The sequence below is a fragment of the Eretmochelys imbricata genome, chromosome 11, assembly GCF_965152235.1.
Source record: "Eretmochelys imbricata isolate rEreImb1 chromosome 11, rEreImb1.hap1, whole genome shotgun sequence".
Classification (NCBI taxonomy): Eukaryota; Metazoa; Chordata; order Testudines; family Cheloniidae; genus Eretmochelys; species Eretmochelys imbricata.
Genome location: NC_135582.1, coordinates 5,283,877 through 5,301,364, shown reverse-complemented (window position 1 = coordinate 5,301,364; position 17,488 = coordinate 5,283,877). Strand labels below are relative to the sequence as shown.

The 17,488-nt window shown below is 50.5% G+C and overlaps 1 protein-coding gene across 1 annotated transcript in view; it reads right to left on the bottom strand.

Annotated features, from left to right (window-relative positions):
- Window positions 1–581: 581 nt before the first annotated feature.
- BIN1 (bridging integrator 1) overlaps window positions 582–17,488 on the bottom strand; it is a 148,547-nt gene continuing 131,640 nt past the window's right edge. Inside the window, exons 15-19 of the mRNA XM_077829796.1 lie at window positions 16,025–16,144; window positions 9,349–9,483; window positions 8,289–8,399; window positions 6,491–6,592; window positions 582–1,319 (exon numbers count right to left, since the gene is read on the bottom strand). Coding sequence (XP_077685922.1) covers window positions 1,212–1,319; window positions 6,491–6,592; window positions 8,289–8,399; window positions 9,349–9,483; window positions 16,025–16,144 — 576 coding nt within the window. The 3' untranslated portion in view covers window positions 582–1,211. The remainder of the gene's footprint in view (window positions 1,320–6,490; window positions 6,593–8,288; window positions 8,400–9,348; window positions 9,484–16,024; window positions 16,145–17,488) is intronic.

Genomic DNA, 17,488 nt, shown 5'->3' with positions numbered 1-17,488 from the left:
ATAAAGTCATGCAGAAATTTTAAATAAGTATTCAAACAGTTCACTTTTCTCTGACTTCAACTTGTTCACCAGCACAGGATTGGAGGAAGCAGGTCTAATGATACTTCACATGCAGAATTCAAGAAAGGGAGGGGGGGGGGGGGGAATAACCACACAATTGGAAACACAGAAAGCAGAGTTGTTTTCTCTGTAGTATGCCTCAGATATTCTGTCTCATTTCTTTTCCCCCCACCCTCTTCCTTAAAACTGCACTTTCTAAACAGCCAGATTTCAAGACCATCCCTGCCTACACGAATCTAAACTTTCCTGCTTTAACAGGCTTTTTCATTATTTCTTCACAACTAGTTTAAACAAATCCAAAGTTTCAGATTTTTTTTTTTTCTTTTTAATTTGTCGTCAGTTTCCCAATTTTCCCTCAAGAACATTTCCCGGGGTGGCGTGTGCTGCTGCGATCGTCCAGCTCCAAGGTTTGGAGGAATTTTGGACCGAGCCTAGCTGCACACATTTCACTCCGATATGTACTCTTCCTGATAACTTTTTGTGTTTGCTTTTAAATGTATAAAATCACAGTTCATGTTACATCTTCAAAGGAAGAAAACACCACACACACACACACACACCATATTGGTGAACACTGTACACTAAATATGTCTTTTCAACAGCATAACAGGACATTTGGCCTATCATAGGTCGTAACATGGGCAGTGCCTGAAACTTTAGGGATGCCACGCCAGCAACTTAGATCACAAAAGAGCTGAACCCAACCACCCATGGGACAGCTGGGCTCAGATCCTTAAAGGTATTTAGGATCCTAACTTCAACTGATTTCAGTGACAGTTAGGAGCCTTTGAAGATCTAGGCCTTAGCTCTTTCCTTTTCGAGTATCAGACTGAAATCCCCAAAATTCAGCCAACACAGCATTTACAGGTACCACACCAAGCCACTTCTGCATCAGCCTCGGAATTCAAATGCTGTCAAATCAAAGTGGGAAAGGGGCATTTGACCTGTCTTATTATTATGTATATATTTTAATAACACTTTTGAATTCATTTTACTGCTAAAACCTTGCTCTTTAAGAAGAATCCAACCTTTAAGTTGACACTATTTTGGGACTTATGTTCCTTTAAAATTCTCTTTTCTTTTGTTTTTAAAACACCTCCTGGAAAACTTGCTTTCTTCTGGCAGAAAAATCAGCTGGCAGCTCTGGGCTCTCACTGCACCCGCTCTGTGAAATTCTCCGGGAAAACCCCCCGACTTTGATCAAGTTCCTTATGCTGGAGCCAGTCAGCCTCTTTCACGCCCATCAGCCATCCTTCATCCTGGCAGAGAGAGAGAAAGAGATCCATCAGAGACCAAGGGCCAGATTATTTTTTATGCAGTGCAGGTTGGGGGACATCAGAAAAGGAGTGGGTGAAACGGATAAGCAAAGTGATGCTCCGAGCTAGCTCACAGGGAGCAGAAAGCACCCTAGAAACAAAGCAAGGTGGGCAAAGGAGCTTTTCATCTTTGCAGTGAAGAACATCTCCCACTGGAGGCAATGGCAAAGCTGCCACCCACTGCACAAGCAGGACACGGTGATTATGGTATATGCAAGGCCTGAGCTTGCTCTCATTTATGCTACCTGTCAGTCAGGACTCCCACTGAAGTCAGATCAGAACCTGGCCCATGGATAAAGGGGGCTAGCAGGCCCCTGGGGTGCGATGGGATCCAGTGTACGTCTTTACATTGAGACAGGGGGGTCTTCCTAGATGATTCACTTTAGCTGGACCACGAGTTATTGGGATTGGTGTAGGAATTGCTGCATAGAATTCCCTGGCCCATGTCATGCAGGAGGTCAGCCTGAATGGTCCCTTCTGGTCTTAAAACCTATGGATAACCTATAACTCAGGGGAACTGCATAGCCACCAGCGTACAGCCCCCGCCTCTGCGTGTTTTGTCCTCTGCCGAGGTCATTCAGCAAGGAGGTTCCCTGCAGATTGGGAGCATGTCTGGAGTAAGAGGTTTCAGGGGAGGAGGCTGCTTCATGTCCTGGCCCCACGGACAGTGCACACAGGGAGGACTGTTTACTACGAGAGCTGCACATGTTGTTCTTTGCCCTGTGTCCACCTCTTTGGGTGAGGCATCCACCTTGGCCCTCAGCTCATTTATATGCATCCTGTCAGGCGAAGCTGGGGTGGGTAAAATACAGCTCGTGGGCCGGATCCAGCCCGTCTAACATTTCTGTGAAGCCTGCCATGACTAACATTTCTGTCTGGCCTCCACTGCCTGCTCATGATCTCCGGGCCGCTAGAAGTCCCATGGTGCAGTGGGGCGCTCAGGCAGGCTGCTTGCCGGCCATGGCCCCATGCTACTCCCGGAAGCGGCCGGCTGCTGCTGGCACAGCTCTGTGTGCCCCTGGCGGGGCGGGAGCTCCGCGTGTTGCCCTCGCCCCCAGCACTGTCCCCACAGCTCCCACTGGCCAGAAACCAGCCAATTGGAGCTACGGGGGCGGTGCTTCCGGGTGCAGGCAGCGCATGGAGACCCACTGACCCCCTCACCCCAAGGGATGCACAGAGACGAGTCAGCAGCAGCTGGCCACAGCCGCTTCTGGGAGCAGCGTGGGGCCACGGCATGCAGGCAGCCGGCCTGAGCCCTGCAGTGCCGCCGGCCGGGAGCCGCCTGCGGCTAAGATCTCCCGGCCAGCGCCTGCACCTCTCACCGCCTCCCGCACCCCAACCCCCTGCCCCAGGTCAGAACCCCCTCCTGCACCCAAACTCCCTCCCAGACCCTGTACCCCCTCCTGCACCCCAATCTGGACCCCCCATCCAAACTCCCTCCCAGAGCCCACACCCCTCACCTTCTCCTGCACCCCAACACTCTGCACCAGCCCAGAGCTCCCTCCTGTATCCAAACTCCCTCCCAGACCCTGTACCCCCTCCTGCACCCCAATCTGGACCCCCCCATCCAAACTCCCTCCCAGAGCCCACACCCCTCACCTTCTCCTGCGCCCCAACACTCTGCACCAGCCCAGAGCTCCCTCCTGTATCCAAACTCCCTCCCAGACCCTGCACCCCCTCCTGCACCCCAATCTGGACCCCCCATCCAAACTCCCTCCCAGAGCCCACACCCCTCACCTTCTCCTGCGCCCCAACACTCTGCACCAGCCCAGAGCTCCCTCCTGCACCCAAACTCCCTCCCAGACCCTGTACCCCCTCCTGCACCCCAATCTGGACCCCCCATCCAAACTCCCTCCCAGAGCCCACACCCCTCACCTTCTCCTGCGCCCCAACACTCTGCACCAGCCCAGAGCTCCCTCCTGCACCCAAACTCCCTCCCAGACCCTGTACCCCCTCCTGCACCCCAATCTGGACCCCCCATCCAAACTCCCTCCCAGAGCCCACACCCCTCACCTTCTCCTGCACCCCAACACTCTGCACCAGCCCAGAGCTCCCTCCTGTATCCAAACTCCCTCCCAGACCCTGTACCCCCTCCTGCACCCCAATCTGGACCCCCCATCCAAACTCCCTCCCAGAGCCCACACCCCTCACCTTCTCCTGCGCCCCAACACTCTGCACCAGCCCAGAGCTCCCTCCTGTATCCAAACTCCCTCCCAGACCCTGTACCCCCTCCTGCACCCCAATCTGGACCCCCCCATCCAAACTCCCTCCCAGAGCCTACACCCCTCACCTTTTCCTGCACCCCAACACTCTGCACCAGCCCAGAGCTCCCTCCTGTATCCAAACTCCCTCCCAGACCCTGCACCCCCTCTATTAATAAAGTAGAAATGTGCGGCCTGTGACGACATACCAAAATTCATGGAGCGTCCCCCCTGCGAAAATAATTGCCCACCCCTGGGCTAAGCTAACTAAGCAGCTAGGACAGAATGGCCAGCTACCAGCCATCCCAGCCAGTGGAGGTGGTGAATTCAGATGGTTTCCTCTCATGGCTTTGCCTTACTGGAGCTGGCAGGAGTCACCTGAGGACAACCAAGGCAGCTACATAAAAACAAAAATCCACACAAGAGAGCTGCCCCAACAGCAAACCCCCACCCACTGCACAGCCTGGTATCCAGAAGCAGGGCACATGCGGCTTTCTCCTTCAGGTTTTTACCCTTTTGCTTTCTTGTCCTGCTCTCTGAATGTTTTATATTGCAGCCACTGCTGGAATAAAAAGCCCAGCGTCCTCAGGCTGGCAGCCCCCCGCTGGCAGTGCCGATGCTGCAGGCTGATTTACCCCTGGCCGCTTCCTAACAAGTCTTGGCCTCGCAGGGGTCACAGAAACTGTACACGGCACAAACCCATGTGCCCAATTCGGCGGAGCCGCGGACTGAAGGTTGGAGGGTCTGTGATTGATTTTATTGCTTCAGTGTGCCATAACTTAGCTAGATGGGAGGCAGCAAGCCCAGGGGTCCTTACTGCAATGCCCAATGAGGCAAGCACTACGTACCATCCGGCCGCTGGTCTGCATCTGTGATGCACAGAGGTACAAGCTGCACGTCTCCCACCTCTCTACTGCACCCAATTACACGGGGTAGGGTCCCTCAGTCTAGGCGCTGCAGACATGGCGTTTGCTCCCAGTTTGCTGCACTCAGGGACTGCCACCTGAGCTGCTGGATTTGAGCACTGCAGATGGTTATACACAATTAAATACACTAATTGCCTGGTTTTCCAAGCGCTCTCCTCTCATATGCACCATGCGTGCTCTTTGATAGGCATGTTTTACAGGTCCAGGCCTTGCCGAGACAAGCTGGAGCAGAGGATGCTCTGGGAGCTATTGTTAGTAGGCTGCAACCCTCAGAGCACAGCTGGCGGCAGCTTGGATGATCGCGGCACCGTGGCGCTCAGAGCTGCATCCAGCTCAAGCGCACGTATAGGTTGTAGACAAACTCTGCTCCATAAGCGCCCTTTCCTGCCACCGAAGCTAGAAGGGAATCTCCAGATAGCTCTCCATAGGATCAGGGTTTTTTTATTCTGGAAGCTGCTAGAGGGGACAATCCCTAGGCAGGTAAGTCCCAGCCAGAAGAGGATACCATAGCCAGCAGAAATGGCTAGTTTCTCCCCATTCAGCTCCTCCCAAGACTCTCTCACACTGCAGGGAGCAGCTGTACATCTCCAAGTGCTTTACAGACAGGTGCATATGCAGCGTTCTGCCCATTTTCCCGGTGGTAACACAGCAAGATAACACAGCAAGCCAATGGCAGAACTGGGACTAGAACCCCCCCTCTTCTGCCTTCCAGTTTGTGCCCTGCTGACCCACTGCACCACGCTGCCTGCCTGCCATTAGAAAGGTATTCAAAGGGCCAGCTTTATCCCTGGCTGAATCCAGACCTCCATGGGGGAAATCCAGCCCCATGGCTTTGTTCTAAAGAGCAGGGAATTCTCCTACCTGAGGGGCAGGGAGGTTAGATCTGTGTTTTCTTAGCACCTGCCCGCCTCTGCTGTTAATAGAACAACTGCAGCATCCCTAAACTGGAAGTCCTGAATCTCAGCACAGCATGAAGGATTTCCTCAACGCTTTTACAGAGGGCTCATAATAAACAAACAAAGTCAGTCCCAGCTCATTCACCTGTGGCTTGTATCTGGGAGAGTCTAAACCTCTTCCGGGGAGAGTCAGGCGAGATCACCACAAGGGTCCCATCTGGATTTAGAATCTATGGCTTGGATTCTACAGCCGAAGGATGACTGTTTTGTTCTAGTCCTTAGACTATACTGCCGTCTGCTGGGCAATGACATTACAGCAATACCAAAAAGTCCCTGAGAGCGTAAACTGGCTCAGCTACACTGACATCACAGACCTGATCCACAGCGTGTTGCCTTCTTAGGGTACGTCTACACTGTAGCTGGAAGGGATTCCCATCCCAGGTAGGATTTCACCCTTCAGGTGTAGCTGGGAGGCGTGATACCACGTATACACGCTCGCTTTGATGGAGTTCGTGCACTAAACTTAGCGACGTAGCCCTGGGCGCCATACCGTCCGGGCTTCTTGGTTCATACTCTGGTGGCTGGCCCATCCCTCCCCGCATTCCCCCATGACCACCCTGGTCCATTTAGCACGCTAGCTACATGATTCCCTGTAAGCAGAGGATCCATATACCCGGGTTTGCGGCCTGCGATTCTCAGCATGCTAGAAGCTGGGGATGCTCATCAGGATTGGGAGCAGGAAGAAGATGAAGGTCATCCTTGCATTAGCCAAGTAATGACCCCCTGCTGGCTGACCAAGGAGCAGCACTGACAGGTGCCAACCTGAGGCCTGACCAGCTGCTCTGCTGGCAGGAGGAAGCCCTAGGTAGTTACAGGAAAGAGGAGAGGGATATTTTTTGTAAAACCCCTCCCACACTTTCCACGCCTTTAGCCAGGCGGATGTCTCTGCACGACCCTCTCTCTTGGAGAAAACCCACCCTAGTTACTGGACAGGCCAGCTCTCCAGCCAGCTGCAAGTAACAGACCCCAGCCAGTAAGGGGAGGAGAAGCGATCAGTCCCGTCCCCACCCCGCCTTCTCCCTCCCCATCACCTGCTCATCTGGGTTGTCGAACGGAATCACCAGCACCATGTCCCCAGCCTTCAGCGGCAGCTCGTCACTGTCCGTGGCCACATAGTCATGCATGGCCTGAACCTACGAGAGACGAGGACTCAGATGAGCACCCACCCAGCTCTCTAAGGCGGGACGAGGCAGGCGGAACCTTGTGCAGGATTTTCAGATCTTTGTGATTCCCGTTTCTTCGGGCCAGTTTTATCCAAGCCATTTCAGCCCAGATCCTCAAAGTAATTGAGGTGCCCAACCCACATTGATTTCAAAGGGAGTTAGGCACTACGTCCATTAGAGAAACTGAGGATCTGGGCCTTTGTCCCTCCCATCTCTATCATTTACAGGCAGGCAGACACTCTGCCTCCCCCGGAAATGAATTGCTCAGACCCAGCTGCTCTGCTGTAGACCGGCTTCTGCTTCTAGACCCAGGCTGAGTTTGCTGTTTAAGGCAAACGAGTGATTGGGCCCAGGGAGTCAGGGCACTGGCGTCCACAACAGCTGTTCTTACCTAGGATGACCGTACATCCCATTTTGGCCAGGACGGTCCCTTTTTTAAGCCCTGTCCCCGACGTCCCAACTTTCTTGGTGAAAGAGGGCATGTGTCCTGCTTGTTCTTGCCAACTGATCAAGTTGGCAAGAGCACATGGGATAAAATGACCACTTTTTTGTCAAAAAAGTGGAGTGCAGTGGGGAGGAACGTGTGTGGTGGGGGGAAAGTGGAGACGCCAGCCCCATGGGGCGGGGGGAAAGGGTTCCAGTGCATGGGGGGCCGGCGGGGTTCCAGCAACCAGTGGTGGGGGACTGCAGGGCAGGGTTCCAGTGACAGCCTAGTGTGGGAGGCCCAGCAGGGTTCGAGTGACAAGTGAGTAGTGACAGCCTCCAGTGCGGGGCCAGCAGGGTTCAAGTGACCAGTGACAGCTGGGGGGGAGTGCTTTGGGCGAGCAGCTGGGGCCAGCCCCATGGGGTGTGGGGAGGCTTTGGGCTAGCCCCACACACAGTGTCCCATTTTCCCTTGGGAAATACTGTCACCCTATTCTTACCTCCAAAGGGCATGGATCCTCCTTAAAAAGAGAGGCTGTGAGTTTCTGACACCCGCCTTAGCCTAGGGCACAAAGTGCCTGCAGGTCAGAAGTCACCCCACAGTTTGGGGCTCTGACAGCTTTGACTCGAGCTGGGCTGGGTGGACTGCAGTTTGGGGCTGAACCAGATCCCAGAACCCTCAAACTCGGGAGCAGCTGCGATCTGGGGCCTTATTTCCCTGCTCACTCTTCTCACGCCTCTTTATGGGACGATCCCCAAGCCCCCAGATCTGACTGACCCAAGAAATCTGGGGTGTTGGAAACGCAGCTCTGAATTTTCAGGCCTGACTGTGGTTTATCTGCCTTTAACGGTGCCCTGTCTCGCCTCTTCAGATGGCAAGTGGCACCCAGTCAGGAGGATCAATTGGCGTAGCCAGACCACTGCTGCAACGTCTCTCCCACCTGCAGAGCTCCATCAGGCTCCGCCTGCAGGGATTAGAGCTTTCCCTGTCCCCTACCCCTGGGATGGGGAGAGGCGGACATGACTCCAACCTGCCCCCTGCAGAACAAAAGCCTGGAGGGGCCAAAGAGCCTGCCCCCTGCACTGGCTGCAATGAACCTGGCGTGGTGTCTAAGGGAACCCACACTGGTGGCTTTCCACTGTCCCCGGCAGCCCCATAGCCACTGGTGTGGCAGCATTGAGTATACCACCTCCTGCACAAGGGGCGCAGGGAGAGATCAGCCCCCGCCCCACCCATGCTTACCTTAAACAGGAAGCCCGGGGGCATGTCGGCCCTTTCGGAGGGGGCGCTGCCCTCCTCGGTGCCATTGACGGTGGCTGGGAACGTCTCCACGACGACAGCAGGCAGGGAACTCTGTGGGAGTGGGGGGCAGACGGGGAAGAGAAGGGGAGAAAGGGAACAAAGCAGCACTGAGAAAGGAGTGTCCGAACCACTCCCCCGCCGCAGGGACCCCCTAAATTCAGCCACAACCTGCCCCAGATCCCAAATGCCTTGATTGCCAGTGGGGTTTCCAAGCACACTCGGCCAGGTCAGCTTATAGCCCTGCCTGGAGTGAACGGGAAAGCAGAGAAGGCGGCAGATAACTATTGAGGGATCTGGGCTTGTAAGGAACTGTATTATCTGTGACCTTAGGCTGGGCGATGAAGGTGGTTTGACTACTTTTTTGGGGGACAATATGGATGTTTTTGCATTCTCCGGAGAACGTCGTACCTGCCCTGTGATATTGAACGTTTAGGGAGCCCCATCACGCTCACAACAGCGAAATACACACGCAGCGGTGTCACGCTGCTGGGACATTTGTTTCCTCACTCCTTGCAGTGCTCCTGTGGAGCAGGCCAGTGGCACAATGCCCTTCTTACAGGCTGGGAAATGGAGGCAGTGAGGTGAGGTCAGAGTAAGAGTTAGAGGTTAGGGGATTTGGGGGGGGGGGAATATGGAGGTCAGTGGCTGTGAAGCAAAAAAGGTAGGTAGGGGACAGCAGTCCCCGCCCCAAACCAGCTTATCACAACTCCCACTGGCTTGGCTTTCGGGGCATGGGAGAGTTAGGGGGCTGAGGGAGAAGGAAGGTTCCTCATCTGCTCCCGAAGGCCTTGGCCTGAGCGTGCAAGACAAATCCAGTGCACGTCTGGCCTGTGAACAGGGACACAACATGAGCAGGCCAACCGCACAAGCAGCTTCCATGTCCGATCATTTCTACAAAGGAGGCCCGGTCCATTTCACAGCCCTCTTTCCATCATAGCTGCCCCTGCAAATCAAGAGCGGGGTGGGAAGGACGGGACCCCCACCTTCCCTACGTTCTTACAGGAGCAGATCCTGAGTCAGTTTCCATTTTAGGTGCTTCAGCTCCAGCTGCGGCTTCTGTCCCAGCTGCTTCAGCGCTAGCAGGAGGTGCTTCCGTCCCAGCCGGCTCGGCACTGGCAGGAGCGGTTTCTGCTGGCTGCAACAGAGGCATCCGGAGAGAGAGTTACACTCATTAGAGAGAGCGGGAGAGAGCGCGCGTGTGTGTGTGTGAGAGGGAGAGAGCGCGCACGCATGGAAAGGAGATCAATTTAAAGACTACGCTCTCCAGGCAGATCTCACAGGTCAAGGAGATCTACGCTGTCCACTGCTGCCATCTCCTGGCAATTAGGAAAATGATTCTTGCTCATATGCTTTCCTGACTCTCCACAGTCTAGCTAGCCTGTAGTTCCCACTCCATCCAGTGTCAGGCAAAGCTCCGAGCAAAATTAATGAACTATTTGACTGCATGCAGCCAAAGGAAAGGAGACAACCACGGGCAGGTACACCCAGCTGACCTGAAACTTTCATTTGCTGGGACAAATACTGTTCTCAGTTACTCCAGTAAAGGAGTTACATTGTAGTCACTGGGGCTACCTCAATTCACCCAGGTGTAACCAGGAGCAAACTCGGATCCACTCTCTATATAAAACAGGTACAGATCTGTATGGAATTATAACTGAATTGTGGAAGTAAATGCATTGTATCAGCGAGAGGGCTTTGGCTTTTTCGACAACCAGCTGATGTTCCAGGAAGGAGAATTACTGTGCTGGGATGGACTCCCTCTAGCAAATACTGGGAAGAGCATCTCTGGACATTGTCTGGCTAACCTGATAAGGAGAGCTGTAAACTAGATCTTACAGGTGATGGTGACAAAAATCCAGCCAATGCACACGTAGGCTCAAGTAATGAAGATAAGGGAAAGGGGCAAATTTCTGGAGAAGGGCCTAGAAATCAGAACTGCATTAAAAAGGCAAGAGGACAGTCTGCAAAATACCGTCCAGGCCTGTACATGAATGCAGGGAGTTTGGGGAAGAAGCAGAATGAACTGAAGTCATGGCGTATGAAGAAAATGACGACTTAATTGGCATTACAGAGTCGGTGGGATAACTACCATGATTGCAGTACCAGCATGAAGAGATATAGCTTGTTCCAGAGGGATAGGTACGGGGGGAAAACCAGGAGCTGTTGCACTGTATGTCAAGAATGTATCCACTTGCTCAGAGGTCCACAGAGAAGTGAGCAACAGACCTACTGAGTCTCTCTGGGTGATGACAAAAAAGGAAAAGATCAGTACCAGTGTTATGGTATGATTCTATTATAGACCACCAAATCAGGAAGAGGAGGAGAAGTGGATGAGTCATTCTGTAAGCAATTAACAAGATTAGCTAACACACCTGAGCTAGTATTAATGGGGGCTTTTAACTTCCCTGATATCTGTTGGAAGACTAATGCAGCAAAACATAATATTGTCCCGCAAGTTCTGTGCAGGGGACAACTTTCTGATTTAGAAAGTTGAAGAAACAATTAGGGGGTCGTCCATTTTGGATCTGGTTTTGACCAACAGGGATGAATTAGTTATGAACGTGAAGATGGTTGGGAACTTGGGAGAAAGTGATCATGCTCTGATAGAATTCAAGTTCCTAAGGAAAGGAGGACATGAGAACAGCAAAACAAGGACAAAGGATTTCAGAAAAATGGATCTCAAATGACTCAGAGAAATAGCAGGCAAGATCCCATGGAAAGACAAATTAGAAGAAAGAAAGAAAAAGGGAGAAAGAAAAAAGAAGAAAAAGAAAAGGAGTCAAAGGGGGCTGGAGGTGAGCTGGTAACGGAAGAGGATAGGAAGGCAGAGCTGCTCAATGCCTACTTTGCTTCAGTCTTCTCACTACAAAATAACATGTGACCAGATGACTAGCGAACTTACCATCGACAATAAAGGGGAATGCAGTTTGGGATAAGTAAAGAACACGTCATAGATCTTCTGACCAATCTGAATGAATTCAAATTAGCAGGACCTGATGCTATTCACCCCACAGTGCTGAAGGAATTAGCTGAAGAAATCTCAGAGCCACTGGCAATAATATTTGCAAACTTATGGATGACAGGAGAGGTCCTGGAGGACTGCAGAAGGGCTAACGTAGTGCCCATCTTTTTAAAAGGGGAAAAAGGAAGAGCCGGGAAACTATAGACCAGTCAGCCTGGCTTCAACACCTGGGAAGCTACTAGAGCAATGTATAAAACATTCAATTGCAAATACCTGGAGGACAAAGGGTGGGGGGGGGGGGGGGAATCAGTAAAAGCCAGCATGCATTTACTAGACCAAATCATGCCAAACCAGCCTGATTTCCTTCTTTGACGGGGTCACTGGTTTGCAGATAGGGGGAATGTGGTGGACATAATATACCTGGACTTCAACAAGGCTTTTGACACCATCCCACGTGACATTCTGATAAATAAGCTGGAGAAATGTAGGCTTGTTGGAACTACCATTAAGTGGACACATAATTTGTTAAACAACCGTAAACAAAGAGTAACTATGAATGGAATTATGTCAGATTGGCAGGAAGTCTCAAGTGAGGTACCACAGGGATCTGTTCTGGGTCTGGTATTGATTAACGTCGATATTAATGACCTGGATGTAGGCTTAGGGAGCATACTCATCATATCTGCAGATGACACAAAGCGAGGTGGGCTTGCAAACACGTTGGATGATAGAGCTAAAATTCAAAGGGCTCTTGATACATTGGAGAACTGGGCTATAGACAATAAAATTAAATTCAACAAAGTCCAATGTCAGGTGCTACACTTTGGGAAGAAAACCCAAATGCACAAATACAGAACAGGGGATATCTGGCTGGGCAGCAGCAGTGCTGAGAAGGATCTGGGAGTTGTGGTGGATCACAACCTCAACATGAGTCAGCAATGCGATGTTGTTGCAGGGGGAAAAAAAAAGGCAAATGCAATTTTAGGTTGCATTAACAGAGGCATGGCACGCAAGTCACGGGAGGTGACAGAACCACTCTACTCAGCACTGGTTAGGCCACAGCTGGAGTACTGTGTCCAATGTATAGAAAGGATGTGGAGAAACTGGAAAGGATCCAGAGGCGAGTGACAAACAAGATCACAGGGATAGAATGCAAGTCATAGGAGCAAAGGCTGAAGGAACTGGGTATGTTTAGTTTGGAAAAGAGAAGATTAAGGGGGGGGAAAAACATGATTATGGTCTTCAAATACTTGAAATTCTGCCATAAGAAAGAGGGAGAAAAGTTGTTCTCTCCTGCCACAGAGGGTAGGACAAGAGGCAATGGGATCAAACTACAGCATAGCAGATTTAGATTAAATCTCAGGAAAAATTTCCTAGCTGTAAGAAGAGTAGGACAATGGAACAGACTGGCTAAGGAAGTCATGGAAGCTTCTTCACTGGAGGTTTTCAAAAAGAGGCTGGATAGCCAACTGTCTTGTATGGTTTAGACACAACAAATCCTGCATCCTGGCCAGGGGTTAGACGAGATGACCCTTGTGGTCCCTTCTAACCTTATGGTTCTATGATTCTAGGGCTTGGATTGAGGAGTATGAGCCAGATGCTCAGCTGGTGTAAATCAATGTCACCACATCAGCTTCCATGGAGCTATGTTGATTTCCACCAGCTGAGGACTTGGCCCATCTAGTACAAGATGCAGAAATGGGAATCTGTTAACCTGCCAGACAGAGTAGAAATGAAAAAAAATTGTCACTGATATGACCCGGATTCCTATTTGGTTTTCAGCCCGTCCAATAAATAGGGGTCATCTGCAAATGCTTGGCTTGATTTTAATTCTGATAGGAACTTTCCTAAGGGCAAAAATCCCCTAACAGACAATTTCTAGGGATCAATATTACTTGGAATATTTAATTTTTGTGTAACCCTGAAATGGCAGGTGGGGATGAGGTGGTCAGATAGGGAAGTAGTAATTGGTTTAACTATCCTTAGACTTAGACAGTTTTTCCTAATACCTACCCTAAATCTCCCTTGCTGCGGGTTAATTACAGGGACAGGTTACCTAAGGAGGTTGCGGAATCCCTGTCATTGGAGGGGTTTAAGAACAGATTGGACAAACACCTGTCAGGGACTGTGTAGGTATACTTGATCCTGCCTCCTTATCGGGGAGCAGGGAGTGGGGAGGATGGATGGACTAGATGACCTCTTGAAGGAGCTTCCAGCCCTACATTTCTAAGCCTCTGATATAGAATGCACCACTGAATTCTCCATCCCACATGCACACTGCATAGAGGACGACCAAATGCTTCATAGCATCAAATGTATCTTCGTGAAATACTCAGTCACGCACACATCTGGGCCGAAAACGACCAGCCCATCTCCCTAGAAATTGGAGGGCCCAATCCTGCAACACTTACTCATACAGATAGTCCCAGTGGGCCTGATTCTCCTCTCCCTTATAATGATGTACCCCATCTGAGGATTTGATCCCACTAGCATTGACGTGAGAAGAAATGCAAACCCATGTGATCATTCTAGCACAAACATGACTTCTGCTGTCTTGCAAGGTCATAGATTTGGGTTTTGTTAGCAATACTCTTGTTACAAGGCTCTGTGCTTCCTGAAGGGGATGGAGGGACAAGCTCCAATATGTAATATGCCTAGAGAGAAATATTCACCAACTTCTCCCTGCCTAGACGCTGCCTCCCAGGCGTGACTGTTCAGAGAGATTTGGGGGCTGTGAATTGGTACAAAGTAGATGCCATTTTGAAACACGACAAGAACGCATGCCCTAAATTGCCTCAAAACTACAGCTGGGTCCAGCTAATCTAGAAACCTCCAGACCATCTATCCCTTAAGGACAGTTACCAGCAAGTAACTGCCAGGCAGCTGATCCACACAATCCATGACACCAGAGCGGGGTCACAAGAACCCAGTGAGCCAACAAGACATGATCCCCAGTGCACAGCGGTGGTTTTCTTAAGGGTCACACATTGTCATAAAAGAAACTGCCCTGGATTTTAAAGGACTGTTGAATTTCACAAGAGAGGAACACGCAAAAAGGGTCCTCAGAGCTAGGACCAAAATGATTACCAGGAAAACTGAAGAAGTGACTAGTTTTAATATCTTCCGTAGATATTTACTATCGGTTATACACCGCTCTACAACAGAGGAGATATTGTGTGTCTATCTGTGTATACGTACGCATGTTACAATATATACGCACAAATATATTTATATACGCACAGTATGTGTATATGAATATATGATAAAGTACATACATACTTATATTTTCTATGTATATTTACTAAATACACTAATGCACATGAGAGTAATTACCTACTCTCACACACACTCTATGTTCTCTACATATATAAGTATATTACATGTACTATAGAATGCAGGGGTTTTCCAAAGCCAGTTACAGAAGTACTCCAGAATTCTGAATGGCGTAAATTCTCTTAGGTACAGGTTCTGCAACAAGCTCTGTGTAGACAGAACCCTGCAGCCATTCTAAGTCCCAGTGAAGTCAATGGGGCTTCAGGCAGAGGGGCCGACCCATCTGGGGCCCCTTCCGAGGTCAGAACCTTGGCAAAAGTTGTCCTTGTGTAAATACCTCCCAGTGGGTATCAGTCTGCTGAGGCAGGTTACTGCTCCAGGAATGCCCATCCAATTGGAAAGCTCTTGGTGCAGGAAGTTGCTGGGAGGTAAGGTCTACTGTGTTATATGAACATCTGGGATTTATTCCTGTACTGGCGGGGAAGGCCTAGAACTTACAGCTCTGAACTCTGCTGTGCATGCAAATGAGACCTGAATTTCCTCCCATTTTAATCTGTGCCAGTCTGTTAGGACAGATGCTTCTGACTGGATAACCATTCTTGTTTCCCCTTCCATAGAGCTGAGGACACTGATACTTCACAATGATCTCCTCAAAGCACTGTCCAGTCATTAAGGGACAGGCTGTGTGCCCTGCTGCCCCATGGTGGTGCGCTGTGGGGCTGTGTCTTCTCCTGAATCTCTGTGCTCTGCGTAAGTATTATTCCTATTTTACAGATGGTGAGACTGACATGCGGACAGGTCAAATGATCAGCTGAAGATCACAGAATGAATCACTAGTAGAGCCCAGCTGAGAACTCAGGACCCCCTACCTGCTCCTCTTGAACTTAAGAGCGCTGGAAAAAGCAGCCCCTAGTTTAACGTAGGACCCTCCAAAATGGCAGGTTCATGCATGAATGCTTCTACACCGCCTACTGTCACCTCCCATTCCCATTTGACCCCCACTGGTACAGCTTAAAGGAGGAGCAGACCTAGTGCCTCAGCCTCCCCAAATGTTATCTCCCAAAGTCAGGGAGCACTTGTTCTTTGCAAAGTAAGAGTAGCAAGGCTGTAACAGGAGAGTGGTCTCCATGAACAGGGTTTAAGCATGGGGAGCTGTCATTAGAATCTCTTACAGCTGGTATAACACATGTATTCAGACTGTAAGCTCACTGGGGCAGAGATTGTCTTGTTCTGTGTTTGTGCAGCACCTAGCATCATGGGGACCTGGTCCGTGACTAGGGCTCCTAGGTGCTACCACAGTAATAACCAGAACCCAGCCCTCCCGTTCTCCATGTCCTAGAACACAGCTGCCAGCCTGCTGATGTTAGAACCACTCCCACCTGCCCTCCATACTCATATGAGCACTACATTTTGGATAGACTTGGGCGTGGATTCCACTTACTTGGGTTGGCTGGGTCTCTGTGGACTGGCTGGGCCAGTCCACAGCAAATGTGCTATCACTAGGGTTGTCAGCAAGACCCGGATCCACCGACTGCATGCTGCTCGAGGAAGTCTTTTCAGGCTGGCAGTTGGGATTGGGGAAGAAAGACAGAGAGAAGAGGAGGAAGATGGCGGTGGATAAAAAGGAGAAGTGCATGGTAAGTAAGGGGGAAACAGCAGAAAATGAGACATTAACAGAGGTACAGATCCGCTGGGCAGCTATTTGCCATTGAACTACAAAAACTTGAACATATTATGAAAACAGAGCTGCAACTCCACCAGCAAATCTCATTATTTTTCAGTTGCTTGCTGCATCTTCTCAATGACAGTGGTGCAAATCCAGAGTAACTCCAGTGGTCTTGGACAATGACAACAGAGCAACTCTGGATTTACCCCAGTATAACCGGGAACAGAATCCAGCCCTTAGAACACCCCCCACCCACACACATATATTTGGCCAGCTTAGTAATTGTTCTCTTGTGTCTCCTAACCCAAGCAACTGTATTACAGAGAAGTGTGTGACTCGCTGTCCCTTCAAAGGGAGTAAGGTTTCAGTTTACAGGACAGCCAAGAAAACTGTGTGAGCAATGCGTTTTAGCCTTGCAAGGCTGTATGCACGGGATCATTTATTATAGCTATTATGGAGAAGGAAGCAGAGTGGCTTTTCATCATTTGTTTACAGCAGCGGCCGCTTAGGAAGATTAATCACTTTAATTAAAGAAACTCAGCGTGGTGTTGTGGAGGGGAAAGTGCCTGGTGACTGGACACTTCCTGAGGATCAACACAGCTAGCAGTGAATCTAACAAGCCACTCCCAAGCAACCATCAATATTGCTCAGAAGGCCAAGCATACCCAGTGATGGTTTGGTTGAACAGACTAGCTCCATGCAGTTTGATGCAGCTGGGGCGTTGGCCTTTGGGAGAGGCAGCTGATAGCAGAATAGACAGGAAAGCAACTGGGGGGGGAGGGGGTTACACTGTAGTAAATGTGAGAAGCAAAATTAGCCCAGATAAGCAAAGAAAACACAGGTTTTCTCACTGGGATCGATAGATAAGGAGGGTGTCTATTATAGTGAACCTTCTCCCAAGGACATATTCTAGGAGGGTTTCCTTAATTGGGAAGTGTGAATTCAGCACCCACAGAAATGGTGGACTTCCAGGAGGGACTAAAGACTGGTAACGGGCGTGTTTTTCCGTTTCCTCAACTTTGCCAATGCACTTCAGGCCTAACCCTCTGCCCCCGCTCCCACCCCTCTATTCCAATCCTGGGGCCTTTCACAGCTCTGGGAATGAAACCACCTCCTGCTATTCCAGCAACAGGCCTTTCTGGAGCAGATAGGGTGACCACACAGCAGGGGGTGGGGGTGGGTAATAGGAGCCTATATAAGAAAGATGCTAAAATCAGGACATCTGGTCACCCCAGGAAC